This window comes from Calidris pugnax, unplaced genomic scaffold (genome assembly GCF_001431845.1).
Source record: "Calidris pugnax isolate Ruff unplaced genomic scaffold, ASM143184v1 scaffold255, whole genome shotgun sequence".
NCBI lineage: Eukaryota > Metazoa > Chordata > Aves > Charadriiformes > Scolopacidae > Calidris > Calidris pugnax.
This window is the reverse complement of record NW_015091101.1, coordinates 56,885-67,004: the sequence shown is the minus strand read 5'-3', so window position 1 is coordinate 67,004 and position 10,120 is coordinate 56,885. Positions and strand designations below refer to the sequence as shown.

The window sequence follows — 10,120 nt, the reverse complement described above, 5'->3', positions numbered from 1 at the left end:
TGAAGCCAAACAAACACGGAAACGTCACGGGGAATAAGGAACCAGGAGCCGAGAAATTCATGTGCCGTTGGACAGAAGTCTGTGGAAACATCAGGAAGGCAGGGCACCACCACAACCTGCATGGTCATCTGCAAGGACATACCCCCGAGATGATCCCAAATGATCCCCCCACAACCTGCATGGTCATCTGCAAGGACATTATCCCGAGATGATCCCGAATGATCCCCAAGATTCAAGCTGGAGGGGAACAGATTTAGACTGGAGATGAGGAGAGGGTTCTTCACTGTGAGGGTGGTGGAGCACTGGAACAGGTTGCCCAGGGAGGTGGTTGAGGCCCCTTCCCTGGAGATATTCAAGGAGAGGCTCGACGAGGCCCTGGGCAACCTGGTCTAGTTGGGGGTGTCCCTGCTGACTGCGGGGGGGTCGGACTAGATGGCCTTTGGAGGTCCCTTCTGGCCTGGGCAATTCTATGATTCTATGAACCCAAAATGGAAACTCAATGACCCAAGAAAGGACAAACATTTATATGGGGATCAGATGCGGAGGAACACAAGGAAGAGCTTCAGTGGCTAAAAGATCCAAAAAACAAATTCCACAAGTAATTGTCCATTCCTGTCCAGACAGATTATTTTCTGTAATCACAACTGCTCCCTTTTCTTTGCATACCATAAGTCACTGTAAGCAGGAAATCAAACAAACAGGTCATCGGTCCAAGCCAGAAGAGTAATTTCAACGTTTCCTGCCTTCCTTATGTGAGCTCTTTATCTTCTCACACCTTAGGAAATCTGTTGGTCTTATTAAGAGTTACAAGCACACACTCAGCTCCGTGTGGAAGCACAATTTTGCACTCTCCAAAGCTTAGGCTGCCCTGGCTCTGCAGCAGGAAGCCCCACGGGCTGTGTTAGTGCACCTGAGAGAGATTGCTGGGCTTAGAGGCAGGAGGACACGCAGGAATAAATGGCTCCCCTGAAGCCCGGTTACTTTGGAAACCCAGGGGCAGGCACCATGATGCTCTGGGGAACGTCGCTGGAGAACACTGCAGTGCTCTGCACCAAGTCCCACCTTTCCAGTGGGGTGAGCAATGACCCCTTCAGATCTGAGCTTCTTCTACAGTTAATAACAAACAGAAGACAAGGTAAGTTAATCTGTACCTAGAATGGCCTCATAAATAAAAACCTTTCCGAAAACTGGAAAATTCTAGCAATGAAATAGAGCTGCCTTCATTTTAAAGCCTCCACCCTTCAACTTGTTGAAAAGCTGGTGGCTTATTTGAGAGCAGCCTGCTGTCAGCCCCTTAGAAACATCACGATGCCACCGGTTGTCTTTAAACTTCAGTGTGTCTCTCACAGTGCAAGTGGTGGGGAGACACCAAGGCCTGCATGGGTTGGGGGGCTGCTCCCCACCCACTGCTCAGAGGGGTTTTCCTGGCTGAAACACAGAATCACAGACTGGTTTGGGTGGGAAAGGAGCATAAAGCCCCCCCAGTGCCACCCCCTGCCCTGGGCAGGGACACCTCCCACCACACCAGGTTGCTCCAAGCCCCCTCCAACCTGCCCTTGAACCCCTCCAGGGATGGGGCAGCCACAGCTTCTCTGGCCAACCTGGGCCAGGCTCTCACCACCCTCACACCAAACAAGTTCTTCCCCACAGCTCAGCTCCATCTCCCCTCTTGCAGGGTCCAACCCTTCCCCCTCCTCCTAGGGCTCCCCTCCCTCATCCAGAGTCCCTCCCCAGCTTTCCTGGAGCCCCCCTTCTTTAGGGACTGGAAGGGGCTCCAAGGTCTCCCCGCAGCCTTCTCTTCTCCAGGCTGAACCCCCCCAACTCTCTCAGCCCCCCCTCCCAGCAGAGGGGCTCCAGCCCTCCCAGCATCTCCGGGGCCTCCTCTGGCCCCGCTCCAACAGCTCCATGTCCTTCCTGTGCTGAGGACTCCAGAGCTGGACACAGCACTGCAGAGGTGCAGTGGGTGGGCAGTCAGAGGGGTGCGTTGCAGGGGACACTTGGCGTTGCCATCACTCTCTACCTGCTGCACAGGTAAAGGCTCCCCAGAGCTGTCAAGCTGCCACCTTTCACCAGCCTGAAATTCAAGAGTATGGTTAAAGGAAAATGTAAACAACCCGAGCTGCTAAGCTGGCCTGATGGCTGCCTCCAGCTCCACTCTCACTCGGAGGGATTGCCGACTATCTCGGTACACAGAGCCATGAGTAAATATTGGTTCAAACGCACACAAAAAAGCACCAGACTGCACGGAGCTCAAATAACCAACCTGGCAAAAGCAGCTGCCACCAGGGCTGGAGCTCCCCCGTCCCCGAGGGCTGCCCTGGCTCTTAGCGCAGCTCCGGGTGAGTGACTTTGCGCTGAATCCACAGGGATTATACCCAAAATAAAGCACCGCGCAGCACAAACACACAGCTGGGAGATGTCCCACTTTGCCAATTCTGCTGGTCAGAGGCTGTTCTCGGGCTCACAGCAAAGGGGCCAACTGATTCCCTGACTCTTAGCAACTCTCCAGAGGACAAGTGGGGCATATAACTTATTGCGGGCTCAATAACCTTCCCTGCCCTCGAGGCTCGTTCATTTTATTTATGGGAAAATATGCTCGTTAATGCTCTTATCACAGGAATGATCTAATCGGGGGGGGGAAGTCTCCTTTGAATACATCCATTTTAATGAGCTGCTGGGCGAAATGTTTAGGCAGGCAAAACTGACTCTGAACTCGTTTCTGACAGAGCCGATTCTGCACAGGTCTTAACGCTCATCCTGCTGGCATCTGTTTGTTTTGATAACATTTCCAAACGAAATAGAGTTACAAAAGCTGAGCTGTACTCTGCACTTCCTCGTCCCTAAAGTTGACTGAGCCAAGCACAATAGGAGCTGAAGGAAAATAAGGCACCGCCATCCAGCTCCCCTTCCCGACACAGAGCCTGCGAAAGCGGCCCGTCCTGCAAAGAAACATCAGATGGTGCTGGCTCTTCTCTAGGAGAAAAGGGAAGATAAGCAAAAAATAAATGAATAGATCCACCACACAAAGCAGCGAGGGAAAGGGGTCAGCAGGGAAAGAAAATGTTCATGAAAGAATTCCAGAAAGCCCCTGCACATCCAAATGCTGAGTATATGTGATCACAGAGACGCACGTTTTTCAGGACCAGGCTCTGTGCACCCCTCTGCTCTGTGCACCCCTCTGCCCTCTCCTCTGCTAATGGGAAGGGGAGCATTTGATTGCCCCATCTCCTCTCCGAGCTGAGCTCCCCTCTGTGGCACACTGCACAAGACCAGAACCTTAATCACCTCTAATTAACGTGGGGATGGGGAGCAGAGAGAGAGGCACGGACACAGACCCGAGCTGCCTCTGGTCCGTAAACGAAACAGAAAATGGTGTGTGGAAGGGAGGATGTTGCAACATCTTCCACAGGACTGTTTTGTAACCACCCCGGAATTCCTCCTGCCCATTTGTTCACAACTGGCAGCGACACTCGGAAAAAAAAAAAAAAAAAATCAATACAAAAATCAAGCTTGTGGAACATTATTGTTAAATTACAAAACTGTAATGACAAAGGGCACAAGCACACTTCTTTTCCCAGAAATGTGAAGGTGTCACCCCCTGACCGTGTCTCCACGTCCCTCACTGTTGGCTCACCCCCTCTCCAGCTGACTGCATTTCCTGCCCGTGCTTCAAACATTTCCCCTCACCCCCACATTATTTTTATAGGGAAACTGCCTGGTTTGGTCCCGCAGACTGAAAGAAAACAACCCAGCACTTATCAGGTGACCAGCGCTATGTTGGATTACACCCCTCAATCAGATAACAAGACTTTAAAGCATTTTAAACATCTGTTACCTCATCTGCATTCAATATACCGTCCTCTTCATACCAGCTGTTTGTAAGTGAGAAAGCAGAGATCCAAAATTTCTTTGGTAAGAAGTACAGACATTTGTTGGCCTGACGAACCAGTCACTCACTGCTTTCTTCTAGTTCAGTATCTCACAAAGATCTTGGAAAAGAAATTCTTCCCTGTGCTGGCAAACATCTAAGAATTCCTGCTTGGCAGTGGCACGCAGAACCAGCACAAGTGGGTCTGCAGAAAACCTGACCTTCAAATCAAATCATTCCTGCACGGATGACAATGAAAATGAGGAGAGTTTTCCAGCCAGAAAAAAGTGTTCTAATTACGTGTCCCACAAAGATCAGAATAGATTCTAACACACCAAATAGTGTTTTTAGTGGGCAAGTATTTAAAATTAGATAACTGGTAGTTAACTGTTAACTGTAAGAAAATGAACCACAAGTTCTAGGGAAGAAGATGGGTACAATTAAGAGCTTTGTAAGACTTATAAACTATAGGTCTTACAAAATTTAGAAATAGCACTGTGCAGCGTTTTGATAAAGACCTCACAAGCTTTTGCTGTTCTTCGTCTCCACAAAGAGCTGACCAAGATGGACATTTAAATTATTCTGGGCCTAAACCCAGCTAAATTGCAGGGTGGAGAAGTCACGACACACAACGATGTCTGTGAAAACATGTCACAATGGACATCTCTGCCTCAGATTCTGTCCTGTTCTGGGGCTTGGCTACATCTCTAGATAACTCTTAAAGCTGTAAGTCCTCCTGGAGTGGAAATAAGAGAGAAAAGGCAATCAGAACGACTTGATTTCATAGTCCAGCTCAATTAATTATTATATATTTTTTACCATTTTTGGGAAGTCACTAAACACATGATGCTATGTAAGGCCTGCACATGCTTTAAAAGAGAGCTCATGTTTTTCTTTCTGCTGCACTTCCCCACTCAGCAAATCAGAGAGAGATTAATTCCCGTGATGCTGCTAAATGTCATAAATATCTATTTCCACATTCAAGAAGAGCCATGACAGCATGATGCAGCCAAGCAGAAGGTACACGGGGGTTTCTGCTACATGTCAAATATCGGGGGTTTTTTTTCCATTCACCTTCACTGGAGCTTTGTGACTCCTCTAGAACATGGATGCAGGAGCTGCTTCAACAAAGCTGGCAGCAGCAAACTCTGCAACAGCCTCCTTGGTGGCACAAAAAACACACCTCAACACTAATATTTGCAGCTGTGTTATTTAGTGATGTTTTCATCGCCTAAACCAACAGAACAGTTTTGCTTTCGTTATCTAAATAAACGAGGCCATAAGGTATCGACGTGCAGGATTTCAGAACCAGCAAGGTCTTATGAGTGTTTCAGGTCTTGCACATCTTTCTGAGCACTAGTTTCGCGTCATCTGATCACAAACACTTGCAAACCTGAAAATGGACAATGAAGAGGAAAGACATTCAGTTACTGATCCTTATTTCTTGCTCTGTGTATATATATCAGCTATCAGGTTGGAATTTGACTTTAACTTACTCCTGTGCTGTCAAAAACTCTTCTTCCACTCCAATATACTTCAGAAAGTAAAAACTATAAAAGCTTGACAAAGAAACATGATGAAGAACTGGTGATTTTGACTAACATCTGAGACTTCTCTTGTTAAAAGAGGCTGAAAAGCATTGAAACAAGCTAAAAAACGAAAATGAAATCCTAGAAAATGAAACTCCGTGGCTTCCCTGAACTGAAACAATTTCAAGTCAGATTTCCTGACGTGGAGTTCAGTTGTGTTGCTTCTTCTGCACTTTCTCTGTTAACAGCTCTGGTTATTGAGTAACTGACTGTACAAGCTATTTTCCCAGGTCATTCCATATAGCCTAATTGCTACAACCTGCTTGTGTAAGAACACAGGGCAAGTGGGACTCGCTGCATGCCCTCCTCAGCAGGTAGCTCAGGAGAGGAGCACTCTGTTAACAGCTCTGGTTATTGAGTAACTGACCGTACAAGCTATTTTCCCAGGTCATTCCATACAGCCTAATTGCTACAACCTGCTTGTGTAAGAACACAGGGCAAGTGGGACTCGCATGCCCTCCTCAGCAGGCAGCTCAGGAGAGAACAGATACCAGCTCCCTGCTGCGTCTCCTGCTTTGGGGACTACGCCGGTCCTTTGAAACATGCATTTTTTTGGAGATGGGAAGGCTGTGGTAGTCAGGAGCCAGCAGAATGCAGGTGGCTTTGACACTGTATCTGTGGATTTGGGATGAACAGAGCCTCAGGATGTTGATGGACAAAATTTTTCATTTGCAACTGTCCATCTTGCCTCTGTGTTGAAAGCTGTTGTGCCACCACAGACACGGCCAGGCAGGAATGGATGCTCCCACATCGGCTGTTGGGGTTCACTGCCCAGTATATTCAGTAACACCAGGGATGAAGATGGGTTTGGACCATGATGCTAAACTGGGAACACAGCTGGAGCAACTGAGACACTGACACACAGTTCCTCCTACCTCCTATGCTGCCGCGGGGAGGGTCATCATGGCAAACCAGTGGTACAAAACCAGCTGGAGGTGGCAACATCTCAAACCACCTCAGCTGTTAATCCCAAAATTGTGAGTCAGAGGCTTCTCTGAGAGGATTTATGAATCACTGTCACTGCTAAACTGGAAGTCAGGATATCTCAGCAAAACTGCAGCTGGAACTAATCCCACGCGATATTTAATGCACAAAACCAAAACAGTTTTTTGGGGCTTTTTGCAGACTGCCGAGCGGCACAGCGTTACCCGAGTCACTCAGCCGTAAAATGGAATGACGGCCCGTTGAGATGACAGGTATCCAAAGGGCAAAGCTGCTTCCAGTGCCACAGCAAAGAGGGAAGCAGCTGCAAAGATGATGTCCTCTGACACGGTACCATTATAAGGAGTTACAGTTGGATTACTACATAAATAATAAATGCCGCTATTAGAAACAAAAAACCTATCACAAAATGCTAAAGCAGTCCTTCCAACCCACTAATACATTCGTTCCCCCATCAGGAAAACCTTTCTAAAACAATAGACAAAACAGGAATTGCTAAATCTTCTCTGATGGGCTTCATTTGGCCAGGCTATTCCTGAATTGCAGTCATCCTATTGTTTCAACTCAGTCCCTGGGTAATACATTAAATAGCAGTCAGCTTCCCCTCCATAAATCAACAGCCAAATCTAGTGAGCGAGGTGAAAGCGAGCACCAATATCTCAGTTTCCTTGTCTTCTGGGAGCTAAATGCAGACACACCTGCAGCAGGAAAAGCATTTTTCTCTCGTCCCTCATACTTACCAGGACTCCCAGACCAGTGGCTGGCTACTGGCCAGGCCGGGCTTCTCATCTAAGCTGCAGGAGAAGAGACAGTATTTGCTTTTTTGGCAAAATACACTTTGTTCTATCATAGTCAGGCAGAGCAGTTTGAGGACACAGAAGGTGGGTGGGGATTTAGACACTTCAATCCTTGGGCAAAGTGGAACTGATCCACGGAGCATCCCATGTGCTCAGAGCTCCTGGATGGGAATATTTTAAAGCAAATGAAAATAAGCAAGGTAGTAAATTAAAAAATAATGCCCAAACGCTATGGTGTCTGAAGGCAATAAAATAAGTGTGTTGTAGCCTGGGTTGAATGATGATAAAAAATAATGCCCAAACGCTATGGTGTCTGAAGGCAATGAAATAGGTGTGTTGTAGCCTGGGCTGAACGAAAAAGAAATACAGCCATCTACAGGGTTTTGTTTTTTTCAGAAAATCATGATTTTGAAAATCTCCACACTGTATCTTTAGTAGATTTCTTTGGCTCTCTATACACTTTTTTCCCCACTTAATTTACAAGGCATACCTGTCTGCAAACTTGATTCGGCATCATTTGTACCATTATTTTGAGCTTTTGTTCCACATAGGATCTACTGCTCAGGATGTGCTCTGACTTTTCTGATATGCTTCTGGCTGGGTTTTCAGAAGAGGGATGCTCTCACCCAACACGCAATAGGCTGAAATTTTTAGAAATGGCTGAGCCGAAGGATCTCCCATCATGGAAATTACAGCCTGTTTACCTTTTGTATACATTTGCTGCTTTCAAGATTGAAGGTTGCCAACATCCCCCCGCCCAAAAAAAAAAAAGGGATGGGGGCAATGAAATAGGTGTGTTGTAGCCTGGGCTGAACGAAAAAGAAATACAGCCATCTACAGGGTTTTGTTTTTTTCAGAAAATCATGATTTTGAAAATCTCCACACTGTATCTTTAGTAGATTTCTTTGGCTCTCTATACACTTTTTTCCCCACTTAATTTACAAGGCATACCTGTCTGCAAACTTGATTCGGCATCATTTGTACCATTATTTTGAGCTTTTGTTCCACATAGGATCTACTGCTCAGGATGTGCTCTGACTTTTCTGATATGCTTCTGGCTGGGTTTTCAGAAGAGGGATGCTCTCACCCAACACGCAATAGGCTGAAATTTTTAGAAATGGCTGAGCCGAAGGATCTCCCATCATGGAAATTACAGCCTGTTTACCTTTTGTATACATTTGCTGCTTTCAAGATTGAAGGTTGCCAACATCCCCTCCTCCCCCCCCCTAAAAAAAAGGGATGGATCTGTTTTGATTGATATTGTCCACAAAGAAGCAGGGCGCCCGATTTTCAATTTCACATCCTTCCCTCCAGACCTTGCTCTTGCCATGGGACATTTGCTGCTTTCAAGATTGAAGGTTGCCAACATCCCCTCCTCCCCCCCCCTAAAAAAAAGGGATGGATCTGTTTTGATTGATATTGTCCACAAAGAAGCAGGGCGCCCGATTTTCAATTTCACATCCTTCCCTCCAGACCTTGCTCTTGCCATGGGGCTGCAGAAAGACCCAACTATGTCCCCTACCCTCAGATTTCCAAAATCCTCTCAGGAGATGAAAGGCTACGCCTTTGAGGGGAGCGTAGAGGCTACGCTGAGGTGGGGATGCACAGCAACTTCTGCTATGTAAATAACCAGAAATTTATTCACTTTCTCACGAAGGGGCAGCACAAAGCCTTTTTCTATTTAAACATTACCACCAACCATTCCCCAGACAACTGAAGCCATAAATCACTCTGCCGGGCAGCACAACACGGGGGCTGAAGGAAACTGGGAGACGATGCCATTGGGAGCCACAGGCCCCCCCCCCCTCAAAACCACCTCACACCTTCAGCCCCTCCTTTCAGGGACCCCCTCCAGCACTTGGGGGAGTTTTTTATTGATTTTTTAATTAAAGTTTCTCTCAGCATCGAGCCGAAAACACCTTGGGTGACAGCTCGGGGGGTGGTGACACCCCACAAGCCCACTGCTCCCCACAAGAGGTCTCATTGCCGGGAGGCCGAGCTTCCCCCCACCGGTGATGAGGCAGCCCCAGGGGTCCCGAGGCGGTCAGGAGCCCCCGGCCCTCCGTGCCTTCTCCACCCCACACACCCTCCACCGAGGGACGTTCCTGCCACCGCCTCCCCGCTCCTCCCGCCCTTCAGCGCCTGCGCAGGGCCAGTGCCGACCCCTCCCCTCCGCCGCAGTTTACCTCAGCCAGGCGAGGGCGCGAACACGGGACTCGAACCGGCGGCTCTCAGGGAAGTGAGGGCTGCGGCGCCGCTCCGAAGCCAGCCAGGCGGACCTCGCCAGATCCCGCCCACCCGCAGCGGGTCTAGCCAATCACAGGCCGTGATTCCCCCCCACTTCATTTTGATGGCCCTTCTAACCAATGGTGAACCCCCTCACGCTGCCAGCCAATAGGGAAAGAGCTCCTCGTTCCGCCCCCCGCTCTCTCTTCAGCCAATAGGAAGAGAGTATTTGTAAGGGACAAACAAGCCGTTCGCCGGACGGGAGCCCTTTCCCGGTTGGGGGCGTGGCCTGATCTGAGAGGCGTGGCCCAGGCGGGAGGCGTGGCCTAGGGAGGGTATATAAGGACCCACTGCGGCGGCGCTGCCATTTTGTGTAGCAGCGCCTGGAGAGCGGCCGGCGGGAGGCAGCGGAGGGTTTCGGGGTTCGGACCAGAGCGGCCGGATGGTGAAATCCTCCCTGCAGCGGATACTCAACAGTCACTGCTTCGCTAGAGAGAAAGAGGGGAATAAAAGCACCATCATGCCTGCTGTGCTGAGCCTCAGTACCGGACAGAGCAGGTGAGGGGCCGGGGCCTCCCTCAGCCTTCGCACCGTTTGGGCGCTCGCCGCCTCCTCCCTTCCCTCAGGCCTGCCCTGGTCCTTCTCCTCCTCCTCCTCCTCCTCGTCCCTCCGGGGCCGGTCGCCTCCCCCGTGACCGG

The 10,120-nt window shown here is 49.0% G+C and overlaps 1 protein-coding gene and 1 long non-coding RNA gene across 2 annotated transcripts in view; one reads left to right on the top strand and one right to left on the bottom strand.

Annotated features, from left to right (window-relative positions):
- Positions 1-5,059: 5,059 nt before the first annotated feature.
- On the bottom strand, positions 5,060-9,468 carry LOC106897374. The gene is made up of 3 exons (XR_001413765.1): positions 9,383-9,468; positions 7,140-7,193; positions 5,060-5,261 (listed from the first exon to the last, which is right to left on the bottom strand). It is a non-coding gene; the product is annotated as an uncharacterized LOC106897374 (long non-coding RNA).
- A 327-nt stretch (positions 9,469-9,795) lies between these two features.
- OAZ1 (ornithine decarboxylase antizyme 1) overlaps positions 9,796-10,120 on the top strand; it is a 5,598-nt gene continuing 5,273 nt past the window's right edge. The window contains 1 exon segment of the mRNA XM_014957966.1: positions 9,796-9,980. Within this exon segment, the coding sequence (XP_014813452.1) occupies positions 9,865-9,980 (116 nt within the window). The 5' untranslated portion in view covers positions 9,796-9,864.